The sequence below is a fragment of the Meles meles genome, chromosome 2 (assembly GCF_922984935.1).
Source record: "Meles meles chromosome 2, mMelMel3.1 paternal haplotype, whole genome shotgun sequence".
NCBI lineage: Eukaryota > Metazoa > Chordata > Mammalia > Carnivora > Mustelidae > Meles > Meles meles.
In genome coordinates, this window is record NC_060067.1 from 194,763,181 (window position 1) to 194,784,618 (window position 21,438).

At 36.0% G+C, this 21,438-nt stretch overlaps 1 protein-coding gene and 1 pseudogene across 1 annotated transcript in view; one reads left to right on the forward strand and one right to left on the reverse strand.

Moving 5' to 3' along the window:
* The window catches only part of SNX25 (sorting nexin 25), a 124,241-nt gene that overhangs the window by 86,986 nt on the left and 15,817 nt on the right, over positions 1–21,438 (reverse strand). The window contains exons 2-3 of the mRNA XM_045998412.1: positions 12,791–12,875; positions 320–536 (exon numbers count right to left, since the gene is read on the reverse strand). Of these exons, the coding sequence (XP_045854368.1) occupies positions 320–536; positions 12,791–12,875 (302 nt within the window). The remainder of the gene's footprint in view (positions 1–319; positions 537–12,790; positions 12,876–21,438) is intronic.
* On the forward strand, positions 13,956–14,053 carry LOC123937809 (annotated as a pseudogene).

The window sequence follows — 21,438 nt, forward strand, 5'->3', positions numbered from 1 at the left end:
TAAATTTTCTACTTCTAGGTACTCATGATTCTACAAACAAGTTCATGACAGTGCCGGCTTGGTAAAATTAATTTCATTAAGTTTTTCACAAAATTAAAGAAGTCAATAAAGGGGTTTTCTATTAGAGAGTTATAAAAAAAAATTTACTCTGTTAGAACACTGTAATTGTTCTCCCTCACTATATCTACACTTCAAGCCAAACAGCAGCAAGAGGCAGAAAATTCTAGAGTTTTGTCTTGACTTTGACCCCTTTCCGTATACGAAAAATATTTTAATGTAGAAAAAAGGTAGGGGAGATTGTTCGTGTTAGAACAGTTACCTGGCATTTGCAGCTTTCAGGTCACAGAAATGAGTGAGTAAAGTCCTCACAACATCGTTGCAGACGACTTTAACCACATCCACGTGGCTCAGTCTGTGACGCAGCTGTCTGGCAATTTCCCAAAAGTCTTCCAAGAGCAGATGGTAAAGCTGTCCCTCATCTCTGCTGAGATTTCCATACCAGGACAGAACGTAATCTCTATAACTGTAGTCAAACACTACCAGGAATAAACAAAGCAATGAGTAAAGCTTAGAAGAAAGAAGCATATACCATGACCACATTTCTACTGGAAGCTGACAACCTACTATTTAATATTCACTGTTTAAAAGACAAAGAGAATAGATAACAACACAAGAGAAGACATATCTTTCCTAGAATATTTCAAAATAAAAAGATTCTCAGATAACTAAAATTCCGAGGGTGTGGTGACCATATATCCTGAATTTTTGTGGACACACCAATTTTTAAATATTCTAGCCTGGGGTCAAACGATCTAAATTTATCAAAAAACAGAGTGTCTTACACAGTGGCAACCACTTAATGAGTCTGCCAGTTATCAATTTATTGCTTCTTGCTTCCAAATTCACCTTTTTTGCCCTGCTTTATGATACTGGAGATGGACCATGTAAACATTTCCTTGCCAACCCATACCGTGTTAGAGTTTGTCAGGAGAGGATGCTGGAGGGACTGCAGAGGAGGAAGGGCTTCTTCTCATCCTGGTTCCTGTGTGTTCTCTGATTGCTCCTGCAGTGTGCAGCAGGCAGCAGCACATGGGGCACCAGATGGCCTCACTCCCAGCAGATCCCAATGGCACTCAGAGGGCAGCTGCCCAGAGAAGTCTGCTAGCACCCTGGGGCTGGCTTCCCCTAACCTGAGTTATATCCCCCAAACTTCTCCACCATTACATGGGCTACAGCTGTGCCCTCTCCAGTGAGGCCTGGATCTCAGCTCTGGGGTGAAGAAGGAACCCACTCCCAAATGTATCACTCCTTAAAGTGCTCTGTCTCGGCCATAGGACTAGGGGGTGCTCCTATTATTTGCTCTTCCTATATTCTTTGGAGTTCTTTATTCCTCAGTAGTCAAGTCCTTTTGCAAGTTAATCATTCTTAAAAAAAAAAAAAAGATTCTATCTATTTGACAGAGATCATCACAAGCAGGCAGAGAGGCAGGTGGGGGCAGAGGGGGTGGGGAGAGCAGGCTCCCTGCTGAGCAGAGAGCCCGATGCAGGGCTCAATCCCAGGACCCTGAGATCATGACCTGAGCTGAAGGCAGAGGCTTAACCTGCTAAGCCACCCAGGTGCCCCTAATCATTCTTTATATTAAACCTTCTTGTTCAAGTACTATGTGGTTTCTGTCTCTTACTGAGACCCCAACTAATGCAGGAAGAATCCCTTAAGTCAGATATCACAGCAGGCTCAGCATCTATGGCTGACAACCTTCCTTGGAAGATTTCTAGTATCTATCTTCTTAATTCTGGATCAATTTTATGCCTTGGATATAAAAACCCTTAGCTCTAGACCAGTGCTGTCCAACAGAATATGAGATCACATATGTAATTTTAAGTCTCTAGTAGCCACATTAAAAAAGGAAAAAGAAATAGGTTAAATTTTAATAATATTTTTCAACTAATATACCCAAAGCATTATGATTTCAATATAAAATCAAGATTATCAATTAATGAAATTCTTTTTCCATGCTAAGTGTTCACCATCTGGTATATATTTTATATTTCCAGCACATCTTAATTAGGACTAGCCACATTACCCAATCGCCACTTCTACACAGCAGTTCTCTGTTGCTCAGGGAAGCTCAAGTCCGCATAGAAGATGAAGATTGAAAAATAAAAATGTTACTGGACTTAAGTCATGATTTCCCCAAGGGAGAAAAGCACAGCCTCATATCTGTGTTTCAGCATAAGGATATCTATACAATTTTTTCATCACTGCTTATTTCTCAAGGTTTTCTCTTTCCTTCTTCAAATACCATTTGGCTTTATTTTGATATGACCATCATCATCTCAGTCTATCCTCTTGTTTTGCTTTGGGAAACCTGTGGAACAAAATGTAACTTGGGATCCTGATTTACTGCACACCTGGTCCACAAATGTCTAACCCATAATTCTCAAATAGTTCGGCAGGTCAGGATCTGGTGCTCATTTTATTCATCTTGGCTGCTCCACATTCCATATATGTGCAAAAGCCCACAAATCAAGGAAAACACCATTCTTGTTTTGATATTCTGTGATGGCTTTTTTTTTTCCCTCAGAATATCAACTATGAAAGTGTACCCGATGCTTTTCCACATTTCCAGAATTTCTACATTGCAGCTTTATAGTCATTCACAAAATGTCATTTTAAATCCCATAGGTCAAAAACATACATAAAGCATCAAGAATTTTGTTCACAGACACATGTACAAAGGTTTAGCTAAACCATCAAAGTGATTCCACTGGCCTCAGTAGTGGGATAAGATCTTAAGACAGCTTAAGCCTTATAGTGGAGAACCATTGTAGCCTAAGACTAAGGGGCACTGAAACGATTAAAAAAAAAAAGAAAAAAACTCAATCTTTTATTTTTCATTAAATAAGCACTTATTTCTGGTATATAAAGCTTCTAGTATATAAAGTAGAATAGATAGCTACTGGACACAAAATGCAAAATAAAGGCAAAACCAACAAATAAATCATCTCCTAAATGTTTTGGCTTTTTTCTGCTCACTTCCAGATATTAATTTGAATAAATGGTTATGTTTTCTAGATTTTACCAAAAGTAGCCACATCTCATTCCTTTTAAAAAAAAATATTTTATTTATTTTTTTGAGAGAGAAAGAGCATAAGCAGGTAGAGGACCAGAGGGAGAGGAGAAGCAGGCTTCCCACTGAGCAGGGAGCCCCTCGTGGGGTGGGCTTGATCCCAGGACCCTGGGATCATGACCTTAGGCAAAGGCAGACTTTTAACCAACTGAGCCACCCAGGCGCCCCAACACATCTCATTCCTAGTTGGACTATTCCAACTAGGAGAAGGCATAAATGGTTTCTTACCTGGACATTTAAGAAAATGGGGCAAAAACAGGAACAGGATAATCCCATAATCTCACTTATGGACACAAATAGACCACGGTTCCTACACAGTAATTGAGTTACATCCTCACAAGAAATTGAGGCTCCCATCAAAAAGAACCCCGAAATCTTGCCATTTGCAATGACATGGATGGAATTAAAGGGTATTATGTTAAGCGAAATAAGTCAATCAGAGAAAGACAATTATCATATGATCTCTCTGATATGAGGAATTTGAGAGACAGGGCAGGGGGTCATGAGGGGAAGGGAGGGAAAAAATGAAACAAGTTGGGACTGGGGAGGGAGACAAACCATAAGAGATTCTTAATCTCAGGAAACAGGGTTGCTGGAGGGGTGGTGGGAGGAAGGATGGGGAGGCTGGGTGATGGACATTGGGGAGGGTATGTGCTATGGTGAGTGCTGTGAAATGTGTAAGCCTGATGATTCACAGACTCGTACCCCTGGGGCAAATAATACATTATATGTTAACAAAAAAAAAAAAGAAAAAAGAAAAAAAGAAATTGAGTCTCCAAGAAGTGAAAAAACTTGCTCAAAGTCAAATAGGCGGTAAAGTCAAGTGTCCTATCTGCCACTCACTCTTCCTACTCAGCACACAGTAGTCCTGCATGAAGGTGGAACAAACAAGTCACATGAGTAAAAGACATGAGAAATCTGAAACAGCATCCTTCTCCATTGGACATTCAGCTTGTTTGAAACATTTATATATAAAAAAAATATGCAAATGGCTATACTGTTAAAATTGTGCCAGAAGGCACTAATAGGACGAATGGGTGGAAGTCATAAGAAAATTGTTTTTTTTCTGTTTGACATAAGGAGGAACTGAATAAAAACATTAAAGCTATCCAAGATTAACAGTAGATGGTGAATATCCTATCATAAGAAACTTTTAACTTTTTAAACTTTTAAACAAACTGGATATCCAATGGACAAGTATGACCTAGAAAAAATTACTTCCTGTGATGGGGGGCTGAATTATGTAATCTCCCCAGACCCTTGTCTGCAAAGCTTTTAGACCCTTCTTCTGGTAAGAGCCACCCTGACAAGAAAGCACTGCTTATTTATTCATTTTCAATTCTTTCACTCTTACTATTTTATTAAACAAAGTTGTCACACCACAGAATTTTTAGCTAGTAGCAAATAAATCTACAATCCAAAACGTTTGGGAAATAGAAGTATTTTTCCTTTCATTAAAATTGAGTTTCAAATTATAGAAGGAAAAGCAATTATAAGAGACTTAATAGCTTTAAAATAAGATCTTAGCATGCTAAAGGATTTATGTGAAGGGCATATTCATCTACATAATTTCCCATCACACTTGTTAACCACACACTTATATGCTAATTAATACAGCTCTAAAATACTCCTCCGATACTACATTTTTGTTAGGAATTGATAAAAATGAACATTGGTAAAAATCTCAACTCAGGGGCGCATGGGTAACTCAGTCAGTTAATTGTCTGTCTTTGGCTCAGGTCCTGATCTCAGGGTCCTGGGATCAAGCCCCTGCATTCCACTTCCTGCTCTGCAGGGAGCCTGCTTTTCCTTCTCCCTCTGCCTGCTTGTGTGAATGCTCCCGCTCTCTGTCAAATAAAATCTTCCAAAAAAAAACCAAAACAAAACAAAACAAAACTCAACTCACTAATAGAAGATATACCTGGAACTAACAAATCTCTATCAGTAGCTTATCAGTATACCTTTAAGCTAAGTATTATAAAAATAGAGCAAATATGAAAAGTATGAAACAAGGGACTTGGCTGGCTCAGTCCGTAAAGCATGTGACTCTTGATCTCAGGTCATGAGCTTGAGCTCCAGGTCAGGCAAAAAAAAAAAAAAAAAGGTATGAAACAGAACCATGATTCTAACTATATACAACATATCTACATATACTCATTTGTATACAAGTGCAAATATGAACAAAATATTTTAAAATGTACCCTATGGATCAATTTGAAGAGACACAGAAATTCATGATGAAATTGTTTTATGGTCTCTACTAAGAGATAAGCAGAAATAATATAACAAACCAAATGAGAAATAAAAGAATACTTATCTTCATTGCCAAGCAAAGAGTCTTTCTTCTAGCAGCCAACAAAAATTCAAGTGCTGTTATCAAATCTATTTTCTAGACTACTCTCAACGAAATAAGCAGGTAAAAAGGAATCACTGCAGATTACAGAGAATGGAGTAACATGTTTGAAACTTTAATTTTAGTAGGATTAAGGTAAAAAGAGGATTTAGGGTAACAAAGTAGGGAAAAACTGTAAGTGAGGAGACCAATTTAAAGGCCACTGTGTTAGTCTAGATAATGTGATGTCAGGTACTCTCTGCCTTACGTTTTCAGAATAAAGAAGGACTCAAACTAAAGAAAGGGTATTAAAAAAAGAGCTCCGGGGAGCCTGGGTGGCTCAGTGGATTAAGCCGCTGCCTTCGGCTCAGGTCATGATCTCGGGGTCCTGGGATCGAGCCCCGCATCGGGCTCTCTGCTCCGCGGGGAGCCTGCTTCCTCCTCTCTCTCTGCCTGTCTCTCTACCTACTTGTGATCTCTCTCTCTGTCAAATAAATAAATAAAATCTTTAAAAAAAAAAAAAAAAGAGCTCCATAAGAGCCATTCTACTTCTGCATTTTCCCCAGAGCAATTCAAGATATAGCCTTCCCTGCTCAAGAGGTAAGGCCCCAGGGGTCATAAACATCCATGGCCTGAGTCCCTTGGAACAAAGAGTGCTGAAAAAGGAACTGACCTAATGGTAAAAAGGACAACAATAATTCCATTGTTCATATAGATGGCACTCTGCAGTTTGCAAAGTTTTTAAAATGGAATTAGTAATTACTATCTATGTGTGGATGGAAAGTCAACTTCTGGGAAAATTTGAGGGTTTTAGTTTATGTCACTGATTGAGGTGTTCAGTCAACAAAAAATGTATACATATTTCACACCACTGGGTAGAGTCATGAACTAGAAGAGTTGAGCCTAAAGGAGGTTAGGGATGAGAGTGGAAGGTGGGAGAGTCATGGTCTTTCAAGTGCAGGCTCTGCTTCCTCTCTGTCAACATCTAATTCTCACAGTCTAACATCTTCTGGAAATGGCCACAGACACTCTAGTAAAAGATTACCACATTAAAAAATTAATTTTTAATTTAATTAAAAAATTACCACATTAGGTTCCCCTTATCTACGACAAGTTCCAAAGAAACTGAAAGTTCTGTTATACTTGGACAATGACCTTGAGATATCTTCTGTTATTATGATCATTCAAATTATGGCCTTTTGTATAATCTGGATACTTTATTTTATAGAAAAATTTACCCCTGAAATTCAAAAAAGTATTAAGAGCCAATCAAAACTAACAGAAATATGTTCATCTGGAAATATAACATGTGATATTAATTGCATTTGTGAAGGACACACCAAAAAGTAATAGAGTAATGCTATTTATAAGACATTTGGATAGCATCTTACAAGTCAAAGTGCAGAGGTCAGTATCCTCAATGCTTTGGAAAAAGATAAGATTACAAAGAATTGTTTTTCAATTCAAGAATTTAAACTGAAAGTTTTCCTGAGCAAATAGCAAGTACTCATCACTGAACTATATTCTCTGGTTCGCAGTAGTGTGGTGACTTGGGGTAGCCGAGTAAAGATTAGGCTATAGGTCTGAGATTTCATACTCAAAGATTTTCAAAAGTATGTCCTGTCAGTCTTCTTGGGAATGTAACTTCAGGAGAAACTTTTGAGAGCATCTGGTTTAGAAAGGTGGCTGTTCTGACTTCTCAAATATATGGTTTATTCATACCATATCTGAACCCCGAAAATACAGTTTCTACACTTAAAAATCAGCTAACAAAGCATAGCAATAATATACTTCAACCATCTTCCCTGAGTATGCCATTCAGCTTCTAGCACTTTTAGCTGCAGTAATTTTTTTTGAAGATTTTATTTTTAAGTAATTTCTACATACAACACGGGGCTCAAACTCACAACTCCGAAACCAAGAGTTGCATGTTCTACCAACTGAGTCAGCCAGGCACGCCTCATAGCTTTAATAATTCTTACTAGTTCACAGAAAGCCAAACTGTATTATTTTGAGCTACATTCTTAAATATTACTTCTTTCTTCTTTGTATTCAATCTATCAAGATTTAAGACCAAGTACTAATTTATACTGAGCTACAACACAAGCACACTTTAGTAGCAATGATGAAAAACTCACCCACATTTATACATGCATATACGCACACATACCTGGTGTTTTACTCAACTTTTTGAATAAATCTGTTTTTAAAATACATATTCTAAAGGGACTGAAACAAAGATATAAAGGTAAGATGGAATAATTATGTTATCTACTTCAAACTAACATCAGGGGGAAATTTTTAAATAGTTCATAAGCACTTCATATCAACTGAACTCAAGTTACTGCAGCCTTAACAAGTGTACCTGCTATTAAAGTTTGCAAGCATACCAAGAGACCCTCAATTTTATCAATACAAATCTACTATAGCTAGCTAATAACATTCAGAATTTCAATTACATATACTGGTGCCAGGGCTTAGAAATGCAAATTAAAATACTCCAGAGGTGCATATTATAATCACTACAGGTTATCTAAATACTTATGAAACCTCTTAACTTTCTCAACATGTATTTCTAGGTTCTAATTTTTCATTAATTTAAATGTCCAAAATTTTTTAGAAGACAATTTTGGTTTTAGCTTATTGTTGTTTTTAATGACTGCCAGATGCATTCATTTTATTCTCATAGCCAACTTTATAGCAGCCTTTAGCTTTTCTTTTGGTAGATGATATAAATACTCAATTCCACTGAAAATCATTTTGCTTAAAACAAGAGGAAATTGTAAACAATAATACAGTCAAAAAAAAAAAAACAAAGAAAACAATTATTGTACAAAGTGTAATTAACTAAAGCTCTTACCCAAAGGCTTTGGATAATACTGCTCTTTCAAAATAAACCATTGCACAGAAATTAGACTGAAGATAATGTGGTTTGGGGATTTTTTTGTTCTGTTCTGTTTGGGTTTTTGTCAACCAGGCCTCAACCTTTATCTTTTTTTTTTTTTTTTCCATAAACATTTCTGAAACAAATTGGTCCCTGGTAAGTAAACATGCTATCCCAATTTCAGAGCAACTTTACAGGCTTAAAAAATTAAAGAGATACCCATGTTCGCAGTAGCATATTCACTACTACCAAAAGATGAAAGCAACCCAGATATTCATCAATGGATGAATGGATAAAGAAAATGTGGTTATGGGGGCACCTGGCTGGCGCAGTTAGTAGAGTATATGACTCTTGATCACAGGGTTGTAAATTGAAGCCTCACATTGCATGGTGAACTTAAAAAATTAAGAAATATTTTTTTAGATGTGGTTATATACATAAAATAGAATATTATTCAACCTTAAAAGGTTGGAAGGAAATTCTGACATATCCTACATATGGATTAACCTTGAGAACACTATGTTAAGCAAATATGCTAAAGACAAAAGGACAAATACTATATGACCTCATTTATATGTAGTACCTAGAATCAAGGCATGGAGATAGAAAGTAGAATGGCGATTACCAGGATCTGAGGGAAGAGAGGAGTAGGTATTGTGGTTTAATAGGCAGAGTTTCAGTCTTGCAAGATGAAAAGAGTTCTAAAAGCTTTACATAGTGATGAAATTGTACTTAACACTACTGTACAGTAAACTTAAAAATGGTTAAGATGGTAAATTTTACTTTATGTGTATTTCACCACAATTAAAAGAGAAAGGGAGAAGAGTTCCAATTCCAGGGATGGTGGAATACAATATATCAGACGAATCTTCCTATAGAAAACTATCAGGAACTTTAAAAAATATATATTAAAGAACTATTTAAAGACCTTGGAGAGAAGGGTGCCTGGTAGCTCAGTTAAGCAACTGCCTTGGGCTCAGGTCATCATCCCAGGGTCCTGGGATAAGGGCTCCCTGCTCAGTGGGGAGCTTGCTCTCCCTCTGCTGCTCCCCCTGCTTGTGCTCTCTGTCCCCCTCTCTAGTCACATAAATAAAGGAAATATTTTAAATTTTAAAAAAATTAAATAAGTACATAAAGGCACCGGAAAGCAGAGTGAGAGAAACTGAAGGGAAAATCTACCCTTGATAGAAGGGACTAGCCCTGGTACCAACCACATTTATGTTAACTTTCTAAAGTACTCAACAGTCTTAGAGGCACAAGCAAGTTCAAATTTAGACTGAAAATCTGTATTTTTTTTTAATATAAGATATCAGAAAACAGAGTTAGGAACTGCCAAAGTGACTGAAAATAAGGGCAGGAAATACAAATAAGATGGAGCCACAAAATCTGGATTATAAACCCTCAAACCCATTGCTGACTCTGCCCTGCACATGGGTGGAGGTAATACTGCAGGAATCAGCAACAGATGGAATTCAAAGAGCTGAGCAGATTCTCTGACCGCAGTCCAAGACAGAGTGACAGAGTCTGGAGATGGAGTCCTGCCCTGTTACAGGTGTGACCATGGACTTTCACTGAAACTGTGTAAGGAACATTAACTTGATGACTTCAGCCTATGTCCCAAGACTAAGGGATTCATCTTAGACTAAGGATAAAATCCAAGCAGACCTGCCCTAAAAATATGTATAAAACCAAGTATCCTCAAGGTGAACAGTCAAAAATTAAGCTGGCTATAGACCAAAAACCAACACTCTTCAGAGGAAGGTAACAGAAAACTAGAATGTCTAGAAAGTAGCATCTGCATTGTTCAGGATAAAATAAAAGATAAGAAGACCTAAGAAAAACTGAAAAAGAAAAAAAAAGTAACATACTTAAGAGAAAAATCAATGGATATAAATCAACTCTAAGATGGCCTTGATTTGGGACTTTGCATACAAACACTTTAAAGCAATTATAGAAATATGTTCAAGGAATTAAAGATAAAGATGGTAATAATGAATGACAAATGGGGAAATCTCTACAGAGAACTAAATAGAAATTCTAGACAGGGGATGCCTGGGTGGCTCAGTTGGTTAAACATCTGCCTTCAGCTCAGGTCATGCATCAGGCTCCTTGCTTAGCTGGGAGCCTGCTTCTCCCTCTGCCTGCTGCTCCGTGTGCTTGTGCACTCTCTCTCTCTGACAAATAAACACAATCTTAAAAAAAAAAAAAAAGAAAGAAAGAAAGAAAAGAAATTCTAGACAGAAGTACAATATTTGAAATTTTTAAAAAAGATTTTATTTATTTATTTGACAGAGAGAGCAAGATCACAAGTAGGCAGAGCAGCAGACAGAGACAGAGGGGGAAGCAGGCTCCCTGCTGAGCAGAGAGCCCAATGTGGAACTCCATCCCAGGACCCTGAGATCATGACCTGAGCACTCAGGTACCTCGTACAATATTTGAAATTTAAAAATTCACACACACACACAAAATCTACTTAAGTAGATTAAAAACAACAAAAAAAGTCAGTGAACTTGAAGACTGAAGAAAAATTATCCTGTCTAGAGAACAGAAAGAAAAAAGAATTAGTAAATTAGACAACATCAAAATTAAAAACTTCTGCTCAAAGACAACATTAAAAAATAAAAGGGAATTTATGATCTAGGAGAAAGTATTCACTGTATCTATATCTAACAAAGGATGTGAATCTACAATCTTTAAAAACATTCCTACAAATCAACTGTAAGGTAAATTTTAAAAAGAAAGACTTGACCAGACACATCACAAAGAAAGATATAGAAATGGTCAATAATCACATGAAAGGATGCTCACCATCATTAGTTGCCATAGATATGCAATTTAAGGTTCCAGGAAGATTCTGTTTTACATTTATCAGAATAGTTAAAATAGAACAAATGACAACAGTAAATATCAGTGATAATGTAAAACAATTGGAACGGTCATACACAGTGAGAGTCTAAATAAAGACATCATCACTTTACAATATTATTTGTCAATTTCTCATGAAGTTAAACACACAACTTACCCTAGGTCTAGTAATTCTACTCCTTGAAATTTGTCCACAACACATGAAAACATATGTCCACAAAAATGCTTGTTTATAGCAACTTTACCCAGTGTGTTTCAAAAATTAGAAACAACACAAATGTCCAAAAAAGAAAGAATAAATATATTGACACAGTCATATTAGTAAAATAGAATACTACTCAGTAGTGATAACAAAAAATGAACTGATTCAAACAACTGATAAATCTTAAAAACATGCTGAGAAAAGAATCCAGGCATAAAAGACTACATCCTGTATGATTCCATCTCTATAAGGTTTAAGAACAGGCAAACTTATCTATAATGATAGAAATTAGAACAAGGGAATTAGAGGGGGTCAGAAGGCAAACTTTCTGTAATGACAGAAATGTGCTTTAGTTTCATAGGGGTGCTAGTTACATAGTTATACACATTTATGAAAATTACTGAATTTATGTACACTTAATATCTGTGCATTTCAAAGTATGTAAATTTTACCTCAATAAAAGCAATTAATTACTTTTAAACCATGATTTTGAGATTATGAATTAAAATTATTGGATTTTACATTTGGCTTTTATCAAAGTCACCATACTTTACTAATAGAAATATTTTTAAAGTTTAATTAGTCCCCAACGTTCTAAAACCATGAATTCACACAATTTCAGACTGTTTCTGTACTTACATAGCACTCAACTTCAAATTTTAATACAGTGATTTCTATGAACTATGAGAGTAAACTTACTATGTACTTATCACGTTACTCAGTTCTCTCAACTTTATATCTAATATCCCATATTCACTCTAAAAACTTTTTTTCTGCACTTATAACTGAAATTGTGTTTTTAGAAATTTGATTTTAAAAATATTATTTGAACTTTAATTTGATCTCAAAATATGTCTTTTCAACTTTAATATTTCTAATTACACCTGATTTCCACTTCTACATGTAACAATACCACGCCCTTACAACTTACCTTCAACCTAGTTCAATACCAGTTCTACTGACATGTCCTTCATTAAGAAGGCTGACCGCTATACCCCTTAATTTGCTTAACTGATTTGTTGATGAGTGAGCCTGAGTGCACTCATCCCCAACACACCTTCTCTAGGCTATATCTAAAAGAAAAAATATTTCCTAATACCTATTTTAGGTGACAGAGAACAGATCCTTGTTTCATATGGTGGAACTAGCTCCACGTGATTGGTTAGCTTCATGTGACCTGGAAGTCCTAGTCAATATTTAAATCCCATCCATTCAACTAAAATATGGATGTATTTATTCAGTCATCATAAAAATTCCCAATGCTACACACAGACAAGAAGGATAGATAAATCTGTTAGAGATTACAGAACACAATGAACTATCAGAACATAATGAATTGCTTTACATGGTAATCATAAGCTCTCATTTAATCCTTACCTTCTTTCAGAGCTTTGTCCATATTATGAGAAATTACTACCCTTCTAGACTGAACTGATTCATGTGGGTTTCCATACACAGGACTCTGAAATGTAAAGAAAAGAAAAAAAGGACAGAGATCACTGAATGAATGAATTATATATAAAAAATAAAACCAAACCATGAAATACCATTTAAATAAGCTTTAAGATGTTGCTTAATAGATTATAAAGTTCTTCTGGAAAAGTAAATAAATGCTTGACATCAGTTAAGAAATTTTTGAAAAAGAAGGATTTTCCCTACCAGATATCAAAATATGATGCCAGAGTAAGAATAAACAAATCAACAGAACAATAGAAGTACAAAAACAAATCTATCTATATATAAAAATCAAGAACATAAGAAAGTTTGACTATTGAATAAGTGGCTTTGGAATAACTTGATATTCATGCATAAGTAAAGGTTAGAGTTTTGTCTCATACTTTATGCATAAATAATTCCAAATTTATAAAAAGCACATTTTTTTAAACTAAAAATATTGTTCAAAGGAAATAAGGGAGAAGCCGTATATAATCGTAGGATGGAGAAGTTGGGGAAGATGGAGAAGACACAAAATTCAGAAGTTTTAAAGAAAAAAAAAACTAACAAATACAACTATATAAAATAAAATCCTGTTTGGCAAAATATACTAAGAAATATAAATGATAGAGCAGGAGATAATATCTCAACATATATAACAAAGGACTATTATTTAACATATACAGAGCTCCTCAGAAAAATAACTAAAATCCATGAAAAGAAATTGAAATATCACATAAGATAAACAAATAAATAAATGTATGAAAAAAATATGTAACCTCCCTTTTAATTAGAGAAATACAAATTTGACCAATAACCAAAGTAGGGGGGAAAGATAAATATCGTTTAATATTGGTAAAGATACATAGAATTGCTCATTTCATACATTGCTGGGAGAAATGTCTATTTCTATGAGCTACAATTTCATTTAGCAATTCTACTCCCAGGAATCCAACCAATGGAAATACTTGCATGCATGCAAAGAAGTATACATACAAATAATTTCACTGCTCTATTGACTTTAAGGGCAAAAAATGAGAAAAAAAGACCTAAATATCAATAGTCAGAGTTCAATTATGGTACAACCATATTTTAAAATATAATGCAGCCATTAAAAGCAGAGAATTAGCTAGAACTATACAGAGAGGGTTAGCATGGCCCCTGTGCAAGAATGACATGCAAATTTGTGAAGTGTTCCATTAAAAAAAAGAATGTGACTGACAAGCAGCACACATATTTAAGCATATTCTGTGCTTATGCGTCGATCTTTACAAATTCCTCCAAAATTTAATTTTTTTCATTCTCACCTTTACTCTTTTTGTCCCTAATTATGGCTTTAGTACTTCTTGCCATCTGTCCACATACTCTTCTCCCTCTGCTTCATACTTAGATATAATATGCAGTATATAACCATATGTTTGTCACTACTGACTATACCTGAGTAAGTCCTTCACTCTTTTTAATCTAAAAAAGAGTATGAGAATAATGTTCTCTATTTTGGCTCTTTCAGTAAAATCACTATTATATTTTCGATCTGTTTTTCTAATGTGGGGTTCTGGATTTCTCCACACCCCATTCCCCAGGGGTTACTGGCCCTTACTGGAAAGAAAAAAGTCCTTCATCCCTATTCCATCCCCACAGCATGATGGAGAATCTCTGAGTAAGGGAAACAGGGGGGAAAAAAATCATGGGCTCAAAATAACTGGGAAACCATGCATGAAAATTCCTTTTTTAAGGATATAATGGAGCCAGAATCACCTTGTCTCTAAATTACTACACAAGTATAAGTCAGTCACTACCACACATACTCTACTTCTTTTAGAGCACAAATATGCAATTTACTAATCCTTATACCAAAGTGGAAAAAGAAAAGAGAAAGGGAAGAAGGGAAGAGGCAGGGAGAAAGCTAGTTGCTGCAACAAATGCAAAATTTGAATAAATTCCTGTGGCTCAGAGGGCAGTTGAGCCAAAATTATCTTCATTTCCCTTCTATTTATAGGTTTGAAAAAACAAACTCCGTATGGCAGAGACTTGCCCAAAAGACTTATTCTTTAAGGCAAATGCTAACTTGCCCTATCTGCGCTGCCACAGGCTTTGTTCCCCAAGGAAAGCTCACTTCTTCCTGACAGCCACTTTCCTAAAATGCCAGTACTGGGAAACAGGAAATAAAAATGTCTCTACTCTTCCCACTGCAGCAAAGTGCTAGAAATAAATCTTCAGTAAGATTTCAAATCCAGAAATTAGGACTTTGAATTTAGTCTGACCACTCAGCTCTATTTAAGTTTTTAGTATCCATACCACGCTATTAACTCATAAAAGCTTTTGGTTAACCAGTACCCCTGTCAGGTAAAAAAAAAATACACTTTGTTTTTTATGTAATTGAAATAAGTGAATTCTGTCTTCATTTTAAGATTTAAATCTAGCTTAAAATGAATTTGAGTTCAGGAGCGCCTGGGTGGCTCAGTGGGTTAAGCCTCTGCCTTTGGCTCAGATCATGATCTCAGGGTCCTGGGATCAAGCCCCACATCTGGCCCTGCACTGGGCTCTCTGCTCAGCGCGGAGCCTACTTCCCCATCTCCCTCTGCCTGCCTCTCTGCCTACCTGTAATCTCTGTCAAATAACTAAAATCTTTTAAAAAAATGAACTTGAGTTCATTTTTAATCATTCGGTGAGTTCTCTGGAGAGAAAATGAGGTCCCAACATATAATTGCTCATTTTAAAAAATGTTTCCCAAAGATAGGGCAAACCAGAGAGCTTCTCTCTAATATATGTAACTAGATCTTCAAGTATCAAGGAGCAGCATATCAATAAACCCTTTATTGAGTAGATATCAGCTTTCTGTTCACTTCTGAAGATCAGTTTTTAGTCTGTTGCCAAAACACAGTACAACTGTCTTTGTGTCAGAGCTACAGGCACCATCTCCTGAGGAAGCAACATCCAGAGAGAATCCATGTGGCGAGACCTGGGTACTCTGACACCATTCGCAACTAAACAACCAGAAACGACCTGGAACCCAGCCAAGACATGTACCTCATTGTCCGTTGTTTATAAGCACGACATTGCTTACTTACTGTGTTGCTTCCTGTGGGAGCACAAACCAAGTCAGGCGCAGCAGCCCATGACTTGGAAATGCTTTCATGCCCATGACCTGGGCTACTCAAACAAGTGCCCCTCTCCTTGTTCTCCTTCAGTATGTTTATACAGTGAAAAAAAAATTTTTTTTAATGTACTTTAGTCTATTTTAAAAAGAAAAACAGTTGCACACAGTTGAAAGAATAATGGGTAATTTCTTATAAGGTACTGAAATAGTGATTTATCTTAGGAAAACAAACCCCAAACCCCTGATCATCACCATTAACCACATGGAGCTGTCACATGGCTGAGCCTTTCCAAGTATTCTCAGCATCTGACAACTCCTGGGATCCCATGACTAATACACTCATTCTCAAACTATGTTATTTTCAAAACCATGGCTCCTTTTAAGCCAATCATTTTCTGCCTCAGCCTCAAAAAATACTTTCTCCAAAACCAAAGAAACGCAAGAATCAGACAGCCTTCCTCAGAAGATAAGGGACTAAAAACATGAAAGGCTATCTCAAGAAGATATGACAAAAGACTTGAAAATCCACTTCATTTGACTAAGACACTGATAAAAGACTGTGACATGAGCAATAAAAGTCAGGCCTAACACAGAAGCTGAGTAGCCAGGGTCCAGAGCTGGGAGGGCAGCAGGGCAGAGCAGAAGGAACACAGGCTCTCAAATCTGTCCAGAAGCACATTTTACTCAAGGTAGATCCTTGACCAACCACTTCCCTCTCTAGCTTTAGTGGGCTTAGAATATCTCCAAGGATGAAGTAACTAGTACCAAGGTTCTAAAAATGAAAAAAGACAATAGGAGCCTGGTAAGGAATATAAATGAGCTAAGGGGGTTGTCCCTGCTGTATAGCTAGATTTTCCAACTCTCCTCAACAAAAAACAGACATGAAAAAGCTCAGATGCTATCTCTGAGAAATTTTTATTCCCAACACTGTGAGCTTACACTGTTGGGGCCAAAAACCATGAGCCACATTCATACCATGGGCCTCTACTCTATAACTGCTGCTCCCAGAAAGCACTTAGCAGAGTGCCTGGCACCCAATTCAAAATGTTACCAACTTTCAACAAACTGAGGCTAATCATTGGGTTGGCTGGATGGCTTATTGGTTTTCTGAAGGGAAAGAAATGGTAGAAGTGAAAGTAAGAAAGAAGGGCTGAAAAGTCAAGTAACAGGAAAATAAGACCCAACATAATAAAACACGTTGTTCATGAAATATTTTTATCTTTGAGGCTATACTTTAAAAGGAGGAAAGTGTACATTTCCTGGAGATGTTCTACAGTGTATGTGCCTTTACACTTTCTATTACTGGTGAAGTATTTGAGTATTCAAACAAAACCTGGTCTGATCAGAAGCCACTTTCCTGGATTGTGCTTTATAATGTTTAATCAGGAATTCAAAAAGATCTCATTTTCTTTATTGATAAAAGAAAATTGTCAAACACATACACTAAGGATTAAGGGAGATTGTATTCATGGAAAGTAGTAGTATTTATGCCCCCCCAACCAAGTATAATTCCTATTTCACATATAAGAAAAATAAAAGCTTTGAAATTCAAACCTACAAATGATCTCATATTGTTTTTCTAGGATCCCAAACATGCTTTAATTTCTTTTCAAAATGCTATTTCCAATAACATAAAGAACAAAGACACATTCTACATTATAGATGTAAAGATTAAATTGGCCTATAACACCATTAATTCAGAGATAATCGTTACTGACATTTCGGTATATTTCTTCTTAGTGGGTGACTCCGACACTTACTAAGTAACTTTGGGCAACTTATTTTTCTGTACCTCAATTTCTTCATCTCTAAAATAAAGATAACAATAGTACCTGCCTCTTTGGGTTGATGAGAGCATTAAATGAGTTGACACACATGAACATAAGAGAGCCTGGTAACACAATAATAAAAACAAATTATTATTGGTAGTTTTTTCATTTTCATACTTTTTTTTTAGGAGTTAGGACCATAATATTCACACAGCTCTGCAACTGGATTTTCACACTCAATATTACATTATGAACATCTTTCATTAAATAAAAGATTTGGAATATATGGTTTTGAATGACTTATACCACAATGTAACTAATCTCTTATTTATTTATTCATTTACTTTGTCTCCACCATTTTTTCCTATTTTAAATGAAAAAAATATTTTCATTTCTATGCTACTGATTTTAGTGCCACCAGAAACATTCTTAAAAAAATACTAAGTGTCTATTAAATATACAGATGGATTTAGACTCTGACTTCCTTCAAAGGACTGTATACCTCAAGAATTTTGTGCTTCAGGGAGAGTTTTTTATCAGCTAAGCACAAACTGAAGGAACAACAGGGCATGGTGGGAGGGTTTGGGGTGCGCTCTGAAGCACAAATTATGCAAAGGTGAACTGGAAAAATCCCTTTCTAGCCTTTTCAGCCAACTCCAAATTATGTACCCTGAAAGTCCAAAGCTGCAGGGCATTTCCAGACAGGGAAATGAGGAAGAGACACAGAGGCAGGAGCAAGTGAGGGCCTTCGCTAGCCTGCAGAATACTCAGTAAAGCCAACTTGGCCTCCAAAAATACAAATCCCTATCGTGATTTTACCTAAAATGAACTTGGCAAGAGATGAATGGTAGATTAGATTATCAGTAGCTCCTATAGCTTATTACACCATTTATCAAAGTATTGTTGTGTCAGGCTAAAGGCCAGCCCTGCCTGCACACATCAAATGTAGGAATCAAGGTTCTGTTTATATCTTTATAACGAAAGAAATTCTTCAGTTGGGATAGATCTGAGACTAGATCCTATAAAGGGGTATGAAATAAGAACTTTTCTCTGAACAAATATGAAATTCAAATATACTGTTTGCTGGGGCACAATCTCCCTGCTACTACTATGGCAAAAGCATAGAACATGACATTACAGTGACAAGAGCACTAAATTAAGACCCAGAACCATAGGCTGTGGTTGGTTCTTTGCCATTTTCTTGCTGAGTTCTAGTGAACATATCCACCTTCTGAGATTCAATTCAATTTAAATCATTTCTGCTCTATTTATATTAAAAGGATTATTCTGTATTTCAAGAAGGATAACGCAATGTGAAAGTGCTTTAAAATTATAAAGCAGTTTACAAATATAGGTTTTTATTATGGTTCCAAGTCATGGTCTAATTTTTTTACTATATTAATTTCCTTCCACCCAAAATAATTATGAGTTCTATTACATGTGACTGGTATTACAACTTTTCATGCTTTCAGGCCTAACTGTCCCAAGCAGGTTTCTTGGTTAATAATCCACTTTCCAGGAGAAAAAATGAGTGCTTCTCTATTAATTGATCAGCAGAGGTAGATTTTGAGGTAGATTAATATATCTAGGATTGTTTTTCCACTCAGAAGAATTAGATTAATGGGAAGAAAAATGTGTTTCCTTTCCAATGTCAGGAAGTTAAAACTGAAGATCTTTAGAAAACAATACTTCATTTGATTTTAAGAGAAATGTAAGTATATTTCAAGTCAGAACAGATTTGGAAACTGAAATTCTAACATGTACTTAAAAGTACACAGGCAGCAGCAGTTGGCCTAAATTGGCAAGTGTACAACAGATACTAGGGCTGGAAGGAGGAGAATGAGGAAAAGCAAATTGGCTTAGGAAGGGTAATTGAAAACTGACATTAGCTTTGTGCATTCCTGAAAAGGTTTGTGTAATGAAAATTCTGTAACCATTTTATCACTGGCTTCCACTGTAATTTTGAGTCCATGAGGGAAATCACAGGCTTCCATGATATGAATCACATTTCCATCCATTCATTCAATCATCTAACATTTACTGAGGATTCTGTGTGTCTGCTGCCACTTAGTTGGGTACTACAGAGACAAAGTTAAAGAAATTACATTCTCTGGGTTCATAGGCCTTAATCTATTCTTTGATGGAAGTTCACAATCAAATAAGACAGGTGGCAAAAGGTTTGGGGGGAAAAAAAAGAACTACTGTTGAGCCCTTACTGTTGTACCAGGCCTTATACTAAGTACATTCTCATTCAGTCCTCACAGTGACCCCATTAGATAGTTACTGTTATTCCCACTTTGTAGATCAGGAAACCATTTTAAAGAGGGAGGCTATGCCGAGGAATTCTAATATTCTTCCTAGTCTGGTATCTTCTCTACATTTTGCTCTCCAGCCCAGGTCATGGAAGAAAAGTTACTTAATATACAGTCAACACAGGAAATCATTTCAGAAGAATTTTGAAGTTCATACATATTGAAGTATATTATAAGAATTACTCTCATCTCACCAAAGTTCTCACTGAAACCACTCACAACAAATAAAGGAGTCAGAGTGGTTACCTCTGCTTCATGTAACTCAAGAAATACATGAGTCACATAGAATTGCTTTTTTCACAGAGATCTTTAGTAATGAAAGCAATCACGGTTATTGGGTTTTTTTTTTTAATATTCCATTACTGTCCTGAAACACTATAATACCATTATTAATTTGCTGGCTAGCTTTTAAATAAAAACAGATGATTAAATATTTAGTACATACCTAGTTAGAAAAATATCACATTAGTAATTTGATTCAGTAGGATCTCTATTTCCATAGTTCGCTTAAAGCAAAAAGCTGAGCTCCGTGTAGAGTGGCCCAGATAACAAATATATACAAGATACTGAAATGTAGGAGATGAATTATTGCCATAAATTATTGCCATAAAATACTGGCTGTATAAAACTGAAAACACAATTAAATGCAAACTACTCAGAGGCTGACTTTTTCATCCCTTCTAAACAGATGAGTAAAAAGTTAACTGTCCTTGCCTAGATCCAAATCATACAAATTATTTCTTCCATTCCTATCTAAAATAAATGTTGAAAGTCAAAGAATAAAACTTCTTCTGAGAAGAAACATAGTATTAAAGATAGGCCTTTGTGCAGCAGCCATTCCATCCTCAAGAAGAGGGGACATGCTGGTATGTGTGGGTATATTAACATATACAAATACCACATGCGACTGAGTTTCCTTTGCCCCTGTTGACACACAGAAGCTGCTATCCACTGCTTGAAAACAAACCAACTCAGTTTTCAAGAATCACTTGAGGAATCTGCTCAAATGCAGATTTCTTGGTCCAATCCCCCAAGATTCTTAATTCAGAAAGTTTAAGGTGCATCTTTGAAATAAGTATATATTTTTAACAAAAATTTCTAAATTACTTATGGACCCTTAGACTACAGGGAGGAATGCTAAATGATCATGGTAACACAAGTTATGACACCTGAAAAAACTGAGACTTTTTTACTATTCAGAAGATTTTAAGAACATAGCAATCATTTTACGTTAAGTGGGAGCAGAATCACAGAAGATTTATTCTTAACTTTGACTTTGCTCTGTTAACTGAAATGAAAATTACAATATTTTTTTAATTTTTTAAAAGATTTTTATTTACTTATTTGACGGACAGAGATCAGAAGTAGGCAGAGAGGCAGGCAGAGAGAGATTGGGGGAACCAGGCTCCC